Below are 20004 nucleotides of genomic sequence, written 5' to 3' on the forward strand. Positions count from 1 at the left end.
TCCATTTTCAATGATATGGGTCCTTTAAAGTGTAGTTAGGGTACATCACATTACATTATAAGCCTCAAATACTCACATGGTTTTAAGGCCTTCTTTGTCTGCATGGTTCATGTTAGACTGAAGCTGGAAGGAAACCCTGCAGGAACAAGATTAGATGGCATCATTCTGGAGTACTTATAAACATGTAGACTCAAATGGAAGAGTTAGACACCTGTTACATACATACACGACTGGGAAGGCCATTTTCATGAAACCAGTTTGAAAGTTTTGCTTTGTGACATGGTACATTGTCTGAACTGACATTCACTGGATGTTTTTTTCTTTATTGCATCATTCTGAGTGACTCTAGAGACTGTTTTTGTGTGAAAATCCCTGGAGATCAGTCGTTATAGAAATACTCAAACCAACCTGTCTCGCACCAACAATCCTGCCATAGTCAAAATCACTGAGATCACATTTTTACCCCATTATGATAGTTGATGGAACATCACCTGAAGCTGCTGACTTGTGTCTGCATGATTTTATGCACTGCACTTCCGCCACATGATTGGCCAATTACATAACTGCATGAATGAGTAGGTGTACAGGTGTTCCTAACGAAGTGCTCTGTAAGTGTAATTAAAGTGAAATTGTTAAAAAAAAAAAAAGGAAGAAGAAAGAAAAAGTTTCCTTTGCTCTGCTGTTTCCACTACTCGGTTCCTCTCTCAGTTCCCGTGTGATGATTCATTCACACACTTTCAAGGTTTAAACTTAAAATTCCAAAGAGCTTTAAATAGGCATTCTTACAGAAGTTGAAAGTCTCGACTCATCAAGACATCTGTGGCCTGCGAGTTGAGCAGTTCCACAGCAGCTGAGCAATATCCTCAAACAAACAAGTAAACTTTGATTTATTTTGGATTTATTTCCTACTTCACCGTCAGGATCAAACCGCAGCAACAGCAGAGTGTTTTCTTCTGCTCATCATTAGACTAGATGCTTTTAAGAGCTGGGACTGCAGCTCTACTTTAAAATACACAAATGCTGAAGCGACAGGAAAGCAGCAGCGAAGATGAGGAGAGACAGGAAATAAGCAAATCTTCAGTGATAAGCACAGGGTTTCAAGAAAGACAAATCACAAGACACGGCACTGTCCGTACACATAGTACCCGTTTTGGGCCGATACCAGCAGAAAATGCTGAACTGGATATCAGAGGAGAAAAATGAATTCTATGCAATTTTGTAACAAATCCAACCTGAAATAACACAGAATTGCTCGGCGTGTATTAGAATTACAATTCCTTTATATTTAATAGTAAAGGAAAGTAAGTATTCAGACACTTCTGTTTTATTTATTAATATACTTCTGGTGCTTAAACGCACTTTACACACAGTATCATAAAAGACGCTGCCATTGCCTGTAAACATTTCATGCAACAAGTAGCGTTCATGAAGGTAAAGGAGCTTCCTAAAGTTCTCAGGGATGACATTATTAAAGAACACTTAAATAGAAAAGGGTACAGAACCATCGCAAAGAGCTTAAAAATTCTGTCAGTACAATTAGTTCAATTATATATATATATATATATATATATATATATATATATATATATATATATATATATATATATATATATATATAATATGAGTGGAAAGTTCATTGAACCACAACTAATTGTCCCTGGACAGGTGTGCCATGTAGGATTTCTCTTAGACTAATGATAAGAAAGGTAAAAGAGAAGCCAGCAGTCAGTCAAAAAGAGTTGCAGGATGACCTGAAAGCAGCAGGAATAAGGACTGTGTATGACTCCAAGAACACCACACCCACAGTGAAGTATGGTGGTGAGAGCATCATGATATGGAGCTGCTTATACACAAACAGTACTGGAACATTACACATTATCAACGGAGATATGAATGGAGTGATGCACTGGGACATATTAGAGGAGAATTTAATCTCAATGGCCAAGAAAGGGGAGATGATGTTTCAACTAGGCAATGATCCCACACAGCCAAAATAACTCCAGACTAGTTTCTAAAACCGGTGCAGGGGCTTGCTGGCCCAGCCAACATCCTGACCTGAATTCAAAATATATGGAGGATTTTGACATTGCAAGTCATAAAATTTGGGAATTGAAGATGGTTTGCCAAGAGGAAAGGGCCAAATTCAACCGCAATGGTGCTAAAAGGTAATTACTTCTTAATGTAGACTTTCTTGATGCTGTAATTGTCAGCAAAGGTTTTACAACAAAGTACTAATGCTATTCATTTGTGGTGTCTGAATACTTATTTCCCTATTCATTTCACTTTTTAAACATATCTTTGTTCATGCTAATGAATGCATTCTCTTTCATTCATACTTAAAAATATAAAGTCAAAAGACGCCATGTGTGTGAATTTAAAGTGGATATATACACTGGTAGTATATTACATAGCAAAAACAAAAGTGTCTGAACACTCATTTTCCCTCACTGTATGCACACATTTGAACTAAGGGACATTTCTGGGGTTTCTTCTGCGAAAGAGAAGTGTATAATTCTTGTTGTGCATTTCTTCTTGAATGGTAGTAGAATGTTCATTTGAGTGCTTTGAACATGTCGCTTTTAGACAGCCTTCTGAAGCAAATAGTTTAAATTATGGAATAGGTCATTTTAAAGCTTAGTAACATTTAAAGAAAAAATCAACAGTATTAGCTGATAGTCAAGTTTCAGTATCAGTATTGGAAAAGAAAAAATGGTATTCTACCATCTCTACTAATGATCATTCTGGTTTCTCAGACCAAAGACTCTCTACGCTCACTTCAAAACAAAGATGCCAAAGGGGTCTTAGAAAGTGATCCCACAGAATAACCACTTTTGGTTCCCCAAAGAACATTTTAATGGGTGGTTCTTTAAAGAAGCACTTTCAGAAATGAGATGTGTGAGGGTGAAGAATGCTTTCAAAGTTTAAAGAACATCTCCATAATGTAAAGTTTCTATTCCACTTAAAGGCTTTATGGGAGATACTTCTGAGGAGCTAAGATATGAGATAATTGCATAATAAGGAGAAAGTGAAAGGAAAAAAGTGAAAAACAGAGTTTTGAGATCTAGATTTCAAAAAATGATTTGAAGTTATAGAGAAAATGGCCCCCCTAACAACCATGCAAAACCTGGTAGACCACCTGACTGTCCCCATCAGATAAACAGTACTTAAAGCGTTCATCTGTGAGAGAAAATCAAGCCCCACTCTTGCTTTAGATCTGAGAAAACCCACAGGTGTTTTGATAAGGGTTTGACTGCAGAGTGACAGAGCCATAGATTTACACCCGTAGTTTCACTCCAGCGGTTTCAGGCCAGGGGAACACATGCGCAGTAGGACAACGCGATTGTAGGAAAGTTGAGCGTTATGAGCGTCCCATTCGTATTTCAACCAATGGCCAGTCTGCTCATTTCTAACGTTTCTGATGTAAACGGTGACTGTTTGTGCTGGTTGTATGTGTCGCCATGCATATTACCATTCAGGAAGGGATACAATTGCCAATATATGAATCAACCATTGTTAACCATAAGCCAAAACACATTATAAAACCATCAGAAACCAAAAGAAACACTCAATGGTTTCTATGTTTTTCAGCAGGTATATGTTCAAAACCTAAAGTTTGTTTTGGCCTAAAGTTTAATATTATGCTCAGTTTAAGCTGCTTAAGGTAAAGTTTTATTCCTGCACACGTAATGCAAGTGTACACATAAAGCCCCTGTATTAAGTGTAAGTTAATTGAGCTATATGTCTACATAACCCATTTGTTTATCCAGGCCAAATTAGCTGTAGTTTTGTAATATTTACCCTGTGAATCTCTATATCCATTCAAACCAAAATTTGTTTTAGCCTAAAGCTTCAAATATATCGTCAGCCCAACGCAAATTCATCACAAAATTTATTGGAAACCCACATAAAACGACTGAAATGTTGATTAGACTAAACTCGCTAAGAAAAACCAAAACAAGTTTCAGCGCATGTGCTGAATGCCACTGGCTTGAACCTGCTGGAGTGAAACTGCTGGCGTGAAACTGTGGCTCTGCAGCTCTGCAGACAGATATTATTTGGGTGATTCTGTCCATCCTTCTGATGTACGAGGACAACTCAACGTTATGGGTCCGAAAGGATGTGTAGCTGCCAAGAAGCTCTAACTGAGAAACAGAAATAGACAAAAAAGAAGAAAATCTATAAATCAAACAAAGAAGCTGTGGGTGTTCTCAAAACAATGGACTGACCATCCCAAAGGCCAGACATCAACATTACTGAATGTGTTTGGGATTACTTGGGTTTTAAGAAGCAAAATGTACAATCAACTTCTAAGACTGAACTTTGGAAAGTGAGTCTCCTGAAAAGAATGGAAGCTGTAATAAAGGTAAAAGGTGGATGCTGAAAAAATGGCTATTCCCTTTAGTTGTTGAGGTTATTGTTTGTCAAATATGTGTTTTCTGCTTTTTTCCTGATGCCGAAAAATGAAAAACATATTTACTGGCCGTTTTGACCGGAAATTCAATAAATGAAGAGTGGTCTCTTGACTTTTGCACCTCACTGTGCTTCCCTGGAGAGAAGCAAAAGAAAACCTCAATGCCCTGTGGGACTCACAACGAGATGGTGCAAGAACGAGGAACCAAAATCCGAGAGCAAGCTAATAATAGAAAAGAGTGATTCTTCAGCTGATATCTGCTTTTTTGGGAGAGATTAGAACAGAACAGGTTGTTCTCGTGTACAGATGCCTCCCGTTGTCTCCCACTGGTCCCAGAACAGTGTGAAAGTTGCCACTCTGTTCATTCAGATTGCATCAGTTGATGCCTCTCAGGGCGTACCACCCTGCCACTGTCAAGCCCCACACAGAAGACTGCATTTTCCTCTCGTCTGCCAGCTAATGGCCAAATCTCACTTGGCTCCGAGGACTGTGGCTCAGCCTGTGCTAAGAATAGCTATGATCTACTGCCCCCTGGTGGCTACAGAGATGAGGCTACAGTTGCCAGGGGAGATCTTTGCCTGCTGAGAGTTAACCCTTTCACACCGACTTTAAGACCTTTTCTTTTCGTACCTTTGTGTTTTGCAAGACCATGTTATGTTTGACGGTAACATCAATATTATCTCCAAATCAGCATAGCATCAGTAAATGAGATACCACACACAAAATATTAGTCCAAAAAGACTGTAACGTACATATTTTACTAAAAATCAAAATCCTGAGAATAAAATATGCCCAGTTAAGATGGTCAGCTGAGATGAAAACTGATCTCTGTACAAAATGACAGAGCAAACAATGCACCTGTAGAAACTAGGGCTGCAATGATCACCATAACATCATTTGTCTCATCACCACCACCATCACCAGCACATAATTCTGTTTTTTTTATCTGTGGTCAAATGACTAAAGATAAAATTCCTGTGAGAGTGTATAAAAAGTTCCACATAAAACACAACCATTGCAAAACAATTGCCTTGTTCATACAGAATAAAAACGCATGTACATATATATGCTCATATTAAATATATATATGCAATATGTTGAAATACACGCACATATATAGCTGAACTGAAGATTTACATGCATATATTTTTTTGCATATAGTATGTTGTTAGCCTAATTTTTTGTGTTGTTTATATTTTGTATTCAGTAGACTACTGAAGTTGTCTCATCATTCTGTAGGTCCATTAGGGACTCTAAGCTGGATTTCTCTACGGCAAAAATGAATGGGATTTTCTAAAATCCTGGCTGCTGCTATCAGGGGTGGGCAAAATGTTCCAAACCTAATATGCTTTGTCCTGCAAACATTTTTCCTGTGAATTTCACTGGATCCTCTGAATTACGCAGGTGTTAAGGAGTTGAAATATGAATTTTCCTATATGCAAGCTCACACTGCTTCACACTGAATTGACAAGGCTCACAAGACTGGCAACCTCACTAAAATACCCCACAGAAACCAGCAAGCTTCATCCAGTGTGGTAGTGAAGTTGCTTTGGCTGTAGTAAAGCACATTAGGAGTAGTTGGTGTTGGTATATATAGCGTTAAAGTTTAATAGTACACTGTTAGGAATAAAGGCTCTGTGCAGGTACACTTTGGTTCATCAAGGTACAAACAATGTAAATTTTCTCTCAAAGGTATAACAGGTTTTAAGGTCCAACTGTGTACCTTAAATAAGTTTTTCCAGGTGAAAAGTACATATTTGTACATTTTCATAACCTAACGTTTTAAAACAGAACAGTACAATAAAAAGCCTGGAGACGAGACGGGGTGTGTGGAGTCAGTACAACTTACAAAATATAATTTCAATGGATTATGGTACAATTATGTTCCCTTACTAAAGGTACTGAGATGTCACTGGGGTGGTACTTTCAAGGGTACAAGAGGAGTACTGCCCCAGTGACAGACACCTTTTTTTGAGAGTGTAATATGGGCATGATGCCCACTAGGTCGTGCTTAATAAGATACACACAAATATAGCCAGTTAATTTACTACACAATATGACTGGTGAACCTACAAGTGTCTTCTGAGTTTTTATATGTAATGTCAATATTGGTGAAATAGTAGTGAATCTGGTAAAATGCGTTTTCTTTGGGGACTATTTTGCTTTACAACACCCTGCATGTGCCTCTCCACCATGAATGTTATTTGAAAATTAGGATTAGGCAGCACATTCATAACCATTTTGTATCATGACTTTCTGTGATGTAGCTTCTAGTGCCATTAAACTTTTCATATGTCTGGTTCCTATCACTGCCACTGTGAACAACTCTTGACTCAGTAAGTTGCTCTAGAATGGAACATTTCACACCAAACTTCTCTGAAGGACTTCACTTATGTCTTAACTGACCAGTGCAATTGTTTCTTTAACAGGATACAGTGTGATACTCCCCAATATCCAACGTAACAGAAAAAACACTGCACATTTCTCAAAGAACTGAGAAGTATCAATGCACTAAAAACAACATGCAATCACAAAATTCGGATTTAATACATTTCTGTAAGCTTCTAGGGCGCCTACAAGGGCAACCAGCTGAGGTAAGACAGCCTTCAAGACGGTGCAAGTGCTGAAGCTGATTTGACGCTGGGCCTGAGATACGAGAGCTTGCAAGGGTAGGCGTGATGTCACTGACTTGTTTGTCTTCTCAGGCTTTATCTGCTGAGCTGCGGAGACAGAGCAGCTGAAGATGCAAGACTGAGCTTCATCTCCACAGCAGTGCTGACTGAGTGTCCTACTCTTAAATGTCAAAAGTGACATGCACACTTCATATTTTTAACTGCAACATACTCTGCCAGATGATATTAGGAATGCAAGCCTGCTAGTGCTTTTAGATCCAGACTTGTTCATGGTCACATAGACCTAGTCTCTTACTTTGGATGATTTTTCAAGGGTTTTGTAGTAAAGAGAATGGTTCCATATAGGACCATGAACACTCAAAGAATCATTTGCATGCGTTCTTTGCATGGTGAAATATGGTTCCATATAGCACTAAAGTGGGTTCTGTTATTGTTACAATGTCAAGCCTATAACAACAGAGGTGAAATATAGAACCATAGACATATGTATATACATTAATATTATTGTTGTTGGAAGAAAACCTTGTATCTCCAAAATGGTAACTTTACAGGAAAAGAAAAAAACCTACTTTACTTTTAATGTAAGTCACTGGAACCAGACTTTTTTCCAAGTCGTTCTGGACCGTTTCTTTTGGTCCATTCATCATTAAATTTACACATAATGTAAAGGGAAAAGGCTATTTTCAAATTGTCAAAAACTGAAAATCGACAAAAAAGGAAATACAAGGTTTTGTTCCGACAGCAACAATATGTATATACATATACATATACAACACATTCCCCATCAATCTGAAGAACCATAAACCATTTAAGCATGCAAACTGTTATTTGAGTGTTCGTGGTTCTATATAAAACCATTGTTTTTACTATAGAACCCTTGAAGAACCATCTAGAATCTATAACTGTGCTTTTTTAAAATTCATTTTACTTACATATAATCAAGTGCATAAATTAATACATACTCTGCAGAGAACAAACTTAAATATGAACTTTTTCTCCAAATTTTAATGCACTATTTCTATTTGTTTACTGAATTTTAAACATTAAAATATAAAATATGCCATAACTTTCACACAGGCCATATTTTATAGATTTTTTTTGTTAAACGGTAATTGTGCATTACAAAGTGCAGAAGTGTACTTATTTTCACTTAATATATTATTATGTATTAATTTATAGAAGGGGAAAAAAACCCCACACAATCTGTAACTCAATACAATCCATTCCAATTAATTTTCTCTTCAAACTTGCACATCATGGAACAATCCCACCATCTGTCATCATACTTGGTTACAAAAAGAGGCACAAATCATTATCAGTGGAGTATTAAAACAGCTCTCTCCAGCACATCAAACTGGCTTTGGTAGATGTTTATCATATCCTTAGCGTAATGAGGAGCTGCGCTCCAATTATGAAGTTTTCTAACAGTAAACAACTCCGTCAATTACATATCACTCAGAAAGGGAATCTCTGTGAGTAAGAGAGGGATAAAAAGCTTGATTAAGACACGAACATTGTTACCACCTGTTTGCTTGGAAAGACATCTATATGGCTCACAAAACCTAAGCTAACAGACAACAGTCTTGGTTTGGGTTACTCGATTAGAACTCTATCTACATACTTATCTTAATTCACAGTATTCAAAAAATATGCCCCCCCATCCACTTTATTAGAAACACCTGCTTTGTGCTTCCGTTCACTGGCCACTTTATTAGAAACACCTGCTTTGTGCTTCCGTTCACTGGCCACTTTATTAGAAACCCCTACATTTGCAATACAATTCACTGGCCACTTTATTAGAATCACCAGCTTTGTACTTCCACTCACTGGCCACTTTATTAGAAACAATTAAATGTGCACTTACACTCACTGGGCTCTTCATTAAAAACACAAATATGCATTTCCGCTGGCCACTTTATTAGAAACTTCTACCTTGTACTTTCACTCAATGGCCACTTTATTAGAAACACTTAAATGTGCACTGGCATTTGGACTGTCATACATTATCAGCCCCTCTCTACCCCTTTCATCACTGGTCAGGTTCTGACCACAGCTGCTGTTTGCTGTTTCTCACTACTGTGCAAAGAATGGAGCACCGGTCAACAGTGACTCTGCTGTGTGAACGTGACCGCTGATGAAAAGCTACATTAATAGAAAACGTACATCAACAGATGAACTGCGGTATCTAACTCTACACCAGCAAGGTGGAGCTATAAGGCTGGTGTTTCCAATAGAGCAGCCAGTGAATGTATGTGAAATATTAAAGTTCATTAATTATCAAACACAGTATACCAAAATAAAGTGAGTACATTTCCCATTTAACAGCACTCTCAGCCCTCTAGACCACCAATAAATTGAAAGCTACAGACACGGGAATAAATAGGTCAGTAATTTATGTTGAATTAATATGACACCTTGCAATCAGATGATCACTCTGTAGGTTAAGTCTCGAGGTCAGTCTCGTGTGGTGAAAGAGAATACAGACGCAAGCATTTAATCATTGACCTCACTGTATAGTATTGGCTTACAGGGGCAGACAGCAGCCCTAAAATAGCCAAGGAAACGCCATCACTACCAGAGCAAACCACAACACACACGCACACACACACACACACACACACACGCCCCCACTGACGTTCACTGCACACTATTTTTACTTTAATAGCCAGTGATGCTGAAAGATCAGGTTTCTCATGGATACATGGATATTTTTTTCTCTCTGCTTCATTGCAATAAACATGAAGCAGGAGCTCTTAGAAGCGGCCTGAGAAACAACAGACAACAGAGTGAAGAAAGAGAAAGGAGAGAAAAAGGAGTGAAAGAAAGAGAAATAAGACAATATATCACATACATACATTATATGAACAAAAGTATTGGGACACATCTCCTAATCACCGAATTCAGGTGTTTTATTCAGTCCTATGGCCACAGTTGTATAAAATAAAGCACCCAACCATGCAGTTTACAAACGTTTGTGAAATAATGGGTCATTCTAAAAGAGCTCACTGAATTCAAGCGTGGTACTGTAATAGGATGCCACCATTGCAACAAGTTAGTTCACCAAATTTCTTTTCTCTTAGATATTCCATGATCAACTGTGAGTGCTATTATTGAAAAGTGGAAGCGTTTAGCATCCACAGCAACTTGTGAGCAATCCACAAAGTGTCAGACCGTGTAAAGTTACAAAGCAGGTCGTTGAGTGCTGAGGAGCATAGTGCATAAAAAATGTGCGCAACATATATAGCGCCTTTCTCAGAGGCAGGGGGAAAAAAACCATAACGTGAATTAAAGACTTACTTAATGACTTAATTCAGGTAGATTTAACACACAAATGTCGCCAATACTCTGCTGACTCAATAACTGCAGAGTCACATCAGCACAAAAACTGTGCGCCGGGAGCTTCATAGCAAGGGTTCCCATGGGTGAGCAGCTGCAAGCAAGCCTTACATCACCAAGCACAGTACCAAGCATCAGATGGAACGTCATGCCACCCAGGCCCCTTAGTTCCAGTGAAGGGACATCTAAATGCTTCAGCAGACCAAGATATTTTAGACAATTGTATGCTTTCAACTTTGTGGGAACAATTTGGGGGAAGTACCTTTTCTGTTTCAGCATGACTGAGCCCCAGTGCACAAAGCAATGGAAATCAGCACTAAATTAGCTTCACCATTTCATCTTACCATTGAGTGCAGGTTGAGTGTATATATTTGTATAGCAAAAAGTCTTGAGTCTATATAAGGAATAACATTATGACCACCTCCTTGTTTCTACACTCATTGTCCATTTTATCAGCTCCACTTACTATATAGGTGCACTTTGTAGTTCTACAGTTACAGACTGTAGTCCATCTGTTTCTCTGTATACTTTGTTAGCCCCCTTTTACCCTGTTCTTCAGTGGTCAGGACCCCCATGGACCCTCGCAGAGCAGGTACTATTTGGGTGGTAGATCGTTCTCAGCACTGCAGTAACACTGCACGATGTGGTGGTGGTGTGTTAGTGTGTGTTGCGAGTGGACTGTGAGTGGACACAATGTTTAAAAACTCCAGCAGCACTGTTGTATCTGATTCACTCAGACCAGCACAACACACAATAACACACCACCACCACCACATCAGTGTTACTGCAGTGCTGAGAATGATCCACCACATGAATACTACCTGCTTTATGAGGGTCCATGGGGGTCCTGACCACAGAAGAACAGGGTAAAAGGCTAGTTATCTAGGCAGTAAGCGTGTATTTGCTGAGAAAATTAATTCAAACAGTATTAATAACATAAGCAGTGATTTTACTTGGCAGTCCAATATTAATAATCCAATAGTCATGGCAGTGCAATATTAACTGTAGTTATCATCCAATACATAGTTTGGCTAAACGGTACTTAATTCAGGTGCTCAAGATTTCAGTTACATTTCTGAAAAAAGAAATTAGGTTTTACTACATTTGTTCATTTGCATTTGTTCTGATTCTGCAAGCAAAAACACTTATTGGCCAAGATAAACAGTTTCAAATAATGTGCTTAGGTGCACACTTTTGCTTGCGTGCACACACACAAACAGGATTACATCATATTCATTCTTTTTTTTTCACTGTCACATTCAATATTGTATTTTCTGCTGATATCGGCCCAACACTACACACACACACACAGACCTGTGACCACCTCTCTATGGAGTGGAAACCCAGTACCAAATTAGTTCGCTCAGCACAGACATTTTCTCTTATTATGGAGTGTAGAGCTTCACTTCAGTATGACTGGTTGTGAGGCGACGTAACCAAATGGACTCATGAATAAGAATAGCTGCCCTGTCACATCTGCCTGTTCTGCTCTAATGTTTTTGAATGTGCTATAAGCTGTTCTAACTGAGTCCATGGGCCTGTGTGAACCTGGAAGACTTACAGCCACTTGTGCCTCTGAGAATCAACTATATTAAGGGCCTCTGGAGAGAAAAAAGGACACAAGAGCAAATAAAGCCAGCTGTCGGCCGACCGCATACACTCTCTCCCTCTCTCTAATGTAAACACCTGTCAGAGAGCCAAGGCTCTGCCAAAACCACCAAGCAGACAGGCAGAAGCACAACACAGAGTAATGAAATAACTGAAGTTTGAGAGAAGGATGGCTAAAGCTCCTCCCTATCCATCCTACATATAATGCTGTGCAAAGGTATTTAGTTAGTTTTAATGGCAATTAGTAAACATAATGCTAAAGACAAATAAAGCTTAATACAATTAAATGTGTCTATCAGTGAGGAAGCTTTTCCAGAATGCTGATTCTGCGAATTAATGCTTCATAAGATTAATTCAGGGATGCAGGTGGTGGAATTGAACAAATTCATGCAATCACTGAGAAAAAGAGACAAAAAAAAAAAAAGAACATTTGCACTAGAACACCAAAACAGGACATCTGAGACATGAAGCAAGGATTTATTAGTCTAAATTTGTATACTGGAAACTATCCCTGCAGATTTCTTTGAAAAACTGGAAGCAAGTCTCCTGAAAAGAATGGAAGCTGTAATAAAAATAAAGGGTGGACACACTAAATGCTGAAATATTACTTAATGTCAGTTTTGACTGGAAATAAAACAATCTAAAAGTCTCTTGGACTTTGCATTGTACTGTGTTCTCAGCTCTCTCACAAGATTATGCTCAACTACCTCCATGTCTCTTCACTATTCCTCCTGGCTGCTACAACTATCCCTCAGTCCTTTATTGGAAGTCTTTCTAGTGTAAAGCAGATGCCAAAAGAAACTCCAAGCCAAGTTCTCCAAGTTCCTGCCCTTTTTAAAGCCCCACATCAGTCCACATACACTGCAGAAAATATCTTGGTAACTGAAATTATGAAGTCTAGTCAGTCTATCGAATGTTTCTCACTGCAAGATTGTTCTAAGACTATTATAAGATGACTCAACCTATTTCTATTTTCAATTGTAAATTTCAAGCATAAATGTTTTAAAACAAGAAAAATCACCTGCATTATTTCTGGACACAAGCAAAATTATTTGCAAATGGTGTAAGATAATTCCACTAAATAAAATAATTTATATGTTTAAACATCTAGCAACAGGTTGATTAATCTGGTAATATTCATAAAACAATCTGATAATGAAAAATACTAGACATGTTGATTACATCTAAGATGCTGTGTTCAGGATTTCTCTTGCCAAAATATTTTTTGCAGTATACAACTGTGGCATGAAAATATGAATTGCACTCCCAAAAAGAATTAATGTGCCATAATTAACCAAAATAGAGCTCACCAATTGGTGCTGGAGAATCTGTGAACTGCAGATTTCAGTGTTAACCTTGAACCAAACACACCTAATGGTTTAAAAAGGAAAACCATGGAAAACACTAAACTGTGCAGTGAAAAGACTCCAAGCTCCAGTACCCCAAACTGATGTCCTCAAAGAAATATGGCAGCATTTTTCAATCTGATCTCTATCTGCTGCATGTGCAAACAGTCAATTACCATGAACAATAATTTTCATGTACTTAGAAAAGAAGAAAAAACTTGTTCAGCCAAAACAGCTCCTGCCCACTGGCTTCTATTATAAGCATGTTCAGACTGGGTTTTCTGTTGACAGGGAAACGCATGAAAATTGCCTATGGTAATTGACCGTATGCTACAGATGCAGCAGACTGAGTATTCCTTTAACACTCTATAAATACACAAAAACTTGTGTCGTTAATTTGGTAAAAACCACTGTAATTAGCACCAAAATAAATAAATAATTTCATATAAAAGGGAGCCCCCAAAGGCTGCCTGTCTGAATCACGACGAAAATTCCCTGTGAAAGTGTCAGCTGATGACAGAAAAACAGAGAATCATATTGGTGCTCAAACCGACAGAGTATTTGAAGTGCTTGAGGTACTTCAGGCCTCAATTGTGTAGCAAGTGCATATTTGACACGGTTTTGCCGGAGAGCACTACATGAGCAGAAAATTGGTAAGCGACAGCGTAAACACAGCAGTTTCGGTGGCTAAGTAGAAGCTCCCTCCCTCTCCTGAAAGGGTATGTGAACTCAACAGCAGGAGTAATCCTACCTCACTCATACAGGCTGGCACTTACTGCACCTACTACTTAGGCCAGCCGGCACACAGCATGTGAAGCAATTTATACCCTGCCTGATCCTGCAGACCTGTAGCCATGAGCCTGGACGGACTAGAAAGCCAGCAGCTTGAGCACCGCCATTTCTGTAACACAGATCAAGGTGCATTTGAAGATGTTAGTGTCAAAGTGGTTATGAGGGGTAGAGGTTTTTAGCTGAGGAAGAAAATAAATAAAAAAACACTTCTATGCAAAAAACTTTGCACACTTAAATGCTTACAAGCTGGGATAAAATATCGGGTGGTGTAGGATAAATCAGTTGGAAACACTCAAGAGCATAAAAGTATTAGGCTAAAATTCTCCCCAAAAAAATATTTTTGCAGCCAAAAAAGTTCAAAAACAGCTGGGATAAAATGGATAAAATACCCAGAATATCTAAAATCTAGGCTAAAATTCCAGTTTTCCAGCTAAGTTGGTACGAAATACCCAGAACATGAAAAAAAAGCTTTTTTTGCTGTTAAAATGTTCCAACAACAGTTGGGATAAAATGGGATAAAATACCCAGAAGATGAAAAGAAAAAAGGCTAGGCTAAAATTCCAGTTTGTCCAGCAAATATTTCAAAGTCATTAGGTGCGAAATACCCAGAACATCAAAAAACAGGCTGAAATTCACCCCAAAAACCATTTCTGAAGGCTAAAAGTTGGCATAAAATACCCTGATGATGGAAAAACTTTTTTTTTCCCCCTAATATTCTCGTTTTCCATAATGTCAGTACCAGTTGGTGAAACAGAAACAAAAAAGAGCAAATTTTGAAGTTTAACATTCCAGTTGGGATAAAATACCCAGAAAGTGAGAAAACACTGACAGAACATGGGCACAACACTAAGTTATGACAGCCATCCTGTAGTGCAAAACTATTAAAACATAGAGACTAACATTCATACAATGCATAAATGATATGACTGATCCCGTAAAGGCAAACTTTGATACACTACAACTGTTTGTAGTTACAAACCTTAAAACGTACCACAGGAATGTCGGCTGTATGCCGTCAAACCTGAACGGAAAGTTCCTGAAAGTTCTCCCCAAGGCACGGCAGCATACCAGCGTGACAGCAAATAAGTTACTGTGTCCATGTAAGAACAAGAACATCTCCACACACAGACGCTAACGGGATACGTGAATTTTATTCAGGCATCGCCAAACACATTTCTGTCCTGAAGTAAACTGTCTTAAATTAAATCAAACCAGATGTAGATGTAGTTACTGAGAGAACAGTCTCAGGTTTAGACGCTAAGTACTGTTAGCATGTTTCAAAGTGCTTTCATTTTGAGTAGAATCTGCAGAGAAAAATAACTGAGAGACCAGCATGAATGTAAAGCTGATACAGAGAACAGGTCATCAAAGAAAATGAAACGGACGATCAGAAGTAAGACTACGAGGCATATGTAGCTAGCAACCTGGGTTGCCAATCCTGTCGCTCTGAATCCACCTCTGGTGATAAAACTGCATAGATATCATAGTGTCCACAGCCAACAAATACAATTGTTGTTGTACTGAGTAAAGTGCCAAGTCCTAAATGTTACAGTTAATTCACAAAAGAGGGAAAAAACACACAGAGCCATGTCTGCTCTTGTGGCTGAGGAGCAAAATAAACTTGGTAAACGAAGTGCAAAACACTGTGCAGATGTTCCAGAGGCCAAAGTATTTATCCCACCATCACCCACTTAGTCTTTAAAAGGGACAATTTAACAGACCATGCTAATGTGTTTAACAATAAATAAACAATGATTGCAGCTAGCATGACATCACCAGCATAGCAACACTGGCATTCATTCATTGTTAGCCCCATTAGCATCGCCTGGTTCGACTGTTCCCTTCAAAACAACAAAAAAAAAGGAAAACAAACATCAGTGCCTAGTGCTTTAAAAGCCAAACACATCAAGTAGACTTGGAAATGTAAGGCTACTATTTGGCACGAGAGGGATCACCCTACAGGCCTACCCTTCTGATATTATAACATGAGTTCAATAAAACTGTATCATGTTATGACACTTGATGACAGAAGGTAACCAGAGAGAAAAAACTTCAGCAATGCTTACTCTATAGGGCATCATCTTCTTGCATTATAAAGAGAGCGCACAAAAACGTACTATCCATGCCACTCTTCATTCTCTTGCGCCCATGCAGTCAATCAGCAAAGTGTATTTTGTATTAATAAACGATGCAGCTTCTGACCTCGTCTTAAAAATGAGCCATTCAAATATTATAAACGAATACAAACAGGCAAAAAATTGTTCATATCCTCCTCATAAAGGGGGAGGAAAAAAGAGGGAGTCTACAGATGAAGCCTAAATTAAACCCAAAAGTCTTTTCCCCGCAGGCGAACTGCAAAAAGTATCTTGGCACATCAAAGTGTCCTCAGTTCTTTATTCTTTTCAACAAGCCCTTAAAGGCAGGGAGGCAGGCAGGCAGGCAGGCAGGCAGGCATAGTGGGGAAAAGTCTCATACGCGCACACACACGCACAACATCAGCCGCTGAAAGTACAAATCTTTCCTTAGTTGCGATTAGTAGCCTGGGATTATTGCTGTGATTTAGACTAAAGCCTGAGCAACGTGAGAGGCCTGGTAGGTGGAGGCTTCAGGTTGAGTCTGCAGTGAAAAGTAGAGGAGGGAAACAAAGAGGGACAACATAAGGTGGGAGGGAGGTGATGTTCGGATCTGACTTATATAGGGGTCAAAAGAAAGGAAGATGAGGGGCTGAGATGAGGTCAGTGCAGCTCGATGAAGGCCTCCATTTCCTCAGAGATGAGCCCCTTGTAGGGCAGTCTGTGTCGCTCCACAGCTCGGGCAGCCAAGCACTGCAGAGTGACATAGTTTAGAGGGTGCAGCGCGTGCCTCCCGCCGCCCTGCTCCTCCAGCAGCTCGTAGGCCGTCTTGCGCCTTGAGTTGGTGATGTCGAAGTGCGCCCCCGAGCTGATCAGCAGTGCCATGATCTCCGGGCAGCCATTAGCAGCCGCAACGTGCAGAGGAGTGTTGTTTTCGCAGTCACGCGAATCCACATCAGCGCCGCACTCCAGAAGCAGACTGGCCACGGCCAGAGACGGGAACCGCCCCACCGGGTAGCGCCCCACCGAGGTGGTGTCCTTGTCCACAGCCATGTGGAGCGGTGTGAATCCGTTCCTGCCTCTTGGGTTCAGCTTGAGCAGCCGGTAGACAGTCTGCTTCTTATGATGCTCCTGTGTCGGGTTGCACTCAAGCTTCTCCAGCAGAAAGATGAGGTGAAGGATGATGGACAGGGCTTTGGTGAACTGCGGTGCCTCTGGAGGGCTGTCCCGCTGTGCTATAGCCCGCTCAACCTCCCGCACACCCTTGGTCAGGACGGCCATGAGGTCCTGGAAGGTGACCCGCGTTGCCAGTGCGCCCTTGGCACGGTCCTGGAGCACGAAGGAGAAGAGCTCGGCAAAAGACAGGAAGCTGCTAGCAGTCATGGGGCTCAGCGGGTCCAGGTTGCTCTGCTGCATGTCCAGCGCATACTTCCACAGGCTGATGCAGCGCTCGAAGTTGCCCGAGTCCGCGTAGACGGCGCCCCTGTAGCGGATGTAGTAGGAGGTGTCCGGGTGCGAAGGCCCCAGGATGCGCTCCCTGACGAGCAACGCCTGCATCCTCATCTCGTCCGGGTCTGTGATGAGGGCCTCCAGCTCCTCTGCCGTGCTCACTTCTCTGGCGCAGTCGTACGCTGGAACAGGGGGCCCTGGAGGAGGTTTGGCCAGGAAGCTCACTCTGTCCCCAGCTTGCCGGAGCTCCATGGCCCTCCTCCAGTAGCGCATGGCGCCCAGAAGATCGCGCTTCTTGTCCACGAAGGTGGCCCCCAACAGTTCCAGGGCATCAACGCGCTCCTCTCTGGAGGCTCTAGGTTGGTGGACCAAGTACTCCACTATGTTGGTGTGGCCGGTGACGCTGGCAGCCAGCAGCGGGGTCATCCCATAGCCATCTTTTTCCATGCGAGCATTACACTTAAGCAACATCTTCATGATCTCCAAGCTACCTGACTCAGCGCAGTCGTGCAAGGCTGTATTGCCCTTCACGCTCTTGCGGTTCACGTCGGCCCCTCGCTCCAGGAGAAACTTGGCGATCTCCCTGTGGCCCTTATAACACGAGATCATCAGGCAAGTGTGGCCGTGACGGTTGGCTACCTCCATGTCTGCCTCATGTTCAACGAGGTAGCGCACGATCTCAAGGTGCCCGTCGAAGCAGGCAGCCCTCAGCGGGGTAGAGTTTGTCAGCGTCGTGTTATTCACCGAGGCACCGTGTTTAAGCAGAGTTTTGACGACGGGCAGGTGCCCCGCGGCAGAAGCCGCCCACAGCGGAGGGGCGCCCTCAATGGTCTCGCCATCAAAATTAACGGAGCCCCCGAGCTCCACGTTAGCCTTACAGTGCTCGAGTAAGTAGTCCACCACTTCCAGGTGTCCGTACCTGGAGGCTATGAGGAGCGGCGTACCTCCCTGGGTCTTCTCCTCGGCCAGTGCCTCCAACTCCTCGGGAGTTTTGTTGCTCAGCAACTTCTGGATAAGTTTCAGTTTGCCGTCTCTCGCCGCGTTAAACACCGCAGTCGTTATATCCATCTTACCCGCATGCGACCTGCTCAGTCTCTCTCAAATCCTCAGTTAAACCGAAACGACGAGGGAGCGTTTCCCTTCGCGTTTAGAGCTCAAATCCTCGGCCAAGCTCAGACTCTTCCCCGCTTTTTCTGCCATTTTAAGGCTATTATCAAAATGGCGTCGATGTTGTTTGACAGATCTCTGTTTACCACTGTCGCTTGGAATTGTGGGCGTTGTAGTTTTGAACCCTTCCCATTCCGCTGCGTGAAATAGAATGTGGAAATACAATTCACACAATGCACTACGACCTGGAAGACGCTTTCGACGCTACGTGCATGAGGAATTGTAGTTTTATTCTCAGATTGAGGTAGTTATTTAGGTGTCACTTTTAAACTACCTTCCCACAATGCATTTGACAAGCTGGAACAGGGGACAGTTAAAAATTATGATTTTACTGTAATTTACATATAAAATGAAACAGAAATTCGTTGCTTATTTAAAATTCTACCTTTAAACGTTTCAAGTTTGCTGCATTCTGCTAAAGTGAAGTGTGTGTTTGGAGCAGGCAGCCAAACTTTTTGTCGTGGGGGTCCAAAGTGCAGTGTTTGTGGTGGGCTGAGAGCCAAAATGACCAACAATATAGAAACAAAGACGTTTCAAACCAAGTTACACTACATTTTATTTATAGAATTCAAAAATATATTAAACAGGAAATATAAAAAATAATAATATAATAAAATGTATAAAATAGGTATTCTCTCATTGGGTGAGGGGGGTAGGGTTAAATTAATTTTCTGGCAGGCCAAATTTCAAACGTCCTCTCAGGCCAGCTTTGAGCCGTGAACCACACTTTCAGCAGCCCTGGTTTAGAGAATACTGTAGCATACACGTACAATATAAACATACTCACATAGGTTTAAAATGAACATTAAACCTAGACCTAACACCATGTGGGTATGACAAAACCCCCTTCACATTTAAACACAAATCAAATAGTGTAGGCTACTTAAGAACTTAATACTTTAAGTGCAAATACTTTTAATATAATAATCTTTATTTGTCTAGATATGTTTATGTGAGATACAAGCTTATTATACTGTGCACAAACAAAGGCCTATAGCTCACATATTGATTTCAGCTGCTTTTTGAAAAGAGCTTTCTGTTTTGAGCAGGCTTACGGATAAACTGGTCATGTGTGAGGCCATTTTTGTGCTTTTCAGATTTTCCTTGCTCCCTGTTATTGTCAGTCTGTTTATTTAGAAGCTTAACATCAACATCAGCTTTTCCTCACATATTATACATCATCTTTTTGC

General features: G+C 40.6%; 2 protein-coding genes across 2 annotated transcripts in view; both read right to left on the bottom strand.

Moving 5' to 3' along the window:
• LOC118796978 (receptor-type tyrosine-protein phosphatase S-like) overlaps nucleotides 1-14873 on the bottom strand; it is a 217850-nt gene extending 202977 nt beyond the window's left edge. The window contains exon 1 of the mRNA XM_036556159.1: nucleotides 14086-14873. The gene's annotated coding sequence lies outside the window, so the exon portion shown is untranslated. The remainder of the gene's footprint in view (nucleotides 1-14085) is intronic.
• A 385-nt stretch (nucleotides 14874-15258) lies between these two features.
• fem1a (fem-1 homolog a) lies at nucleotides 15259-18880 on the bottom strand. The gene has a single exon (XM_036556161.1). It carries the CDS (start codon nucleotides 18713-18715, stop codon nucleotides 16862-16864), a length of 1854 nt encoding a protein of 617 aa, XP_036412054.1. The 5' UTR covers nucleotides 18716-18880; the 3' UTR covers nucleotides 15259-16861.
• Between the last annotated feature and the right edge of the window lie 1124 nt (nucleotides 18881-20004).

The sequence above is a fragment of the Colossoma macropomum genome, unplaced genomic scaffold, assembly GCF_904425465.1.
Source record: "Colossoma macropomum unplaced genomic scaffold, Colossoma_macropomum, whole genome shotgun sequence".
In the NCBI taxonomy this organism is placed as follows: domain Eukaryota; kingdom Metazoa; phylum Chordata; class Actinopteri; order Characiformes; family Serrasalmidae; genus Colossoma; species Colossoma macropomum.

Bases quoted from the DNA above. Each gene is read 5' to 3' on its own strand.
- fem1a (XM_036556161.1), bottom strand. From the start codon at position 18,715: ATGGATATAACGACTGCGGTGTTTAACGCGGCGAGAGACGGCAAACTG.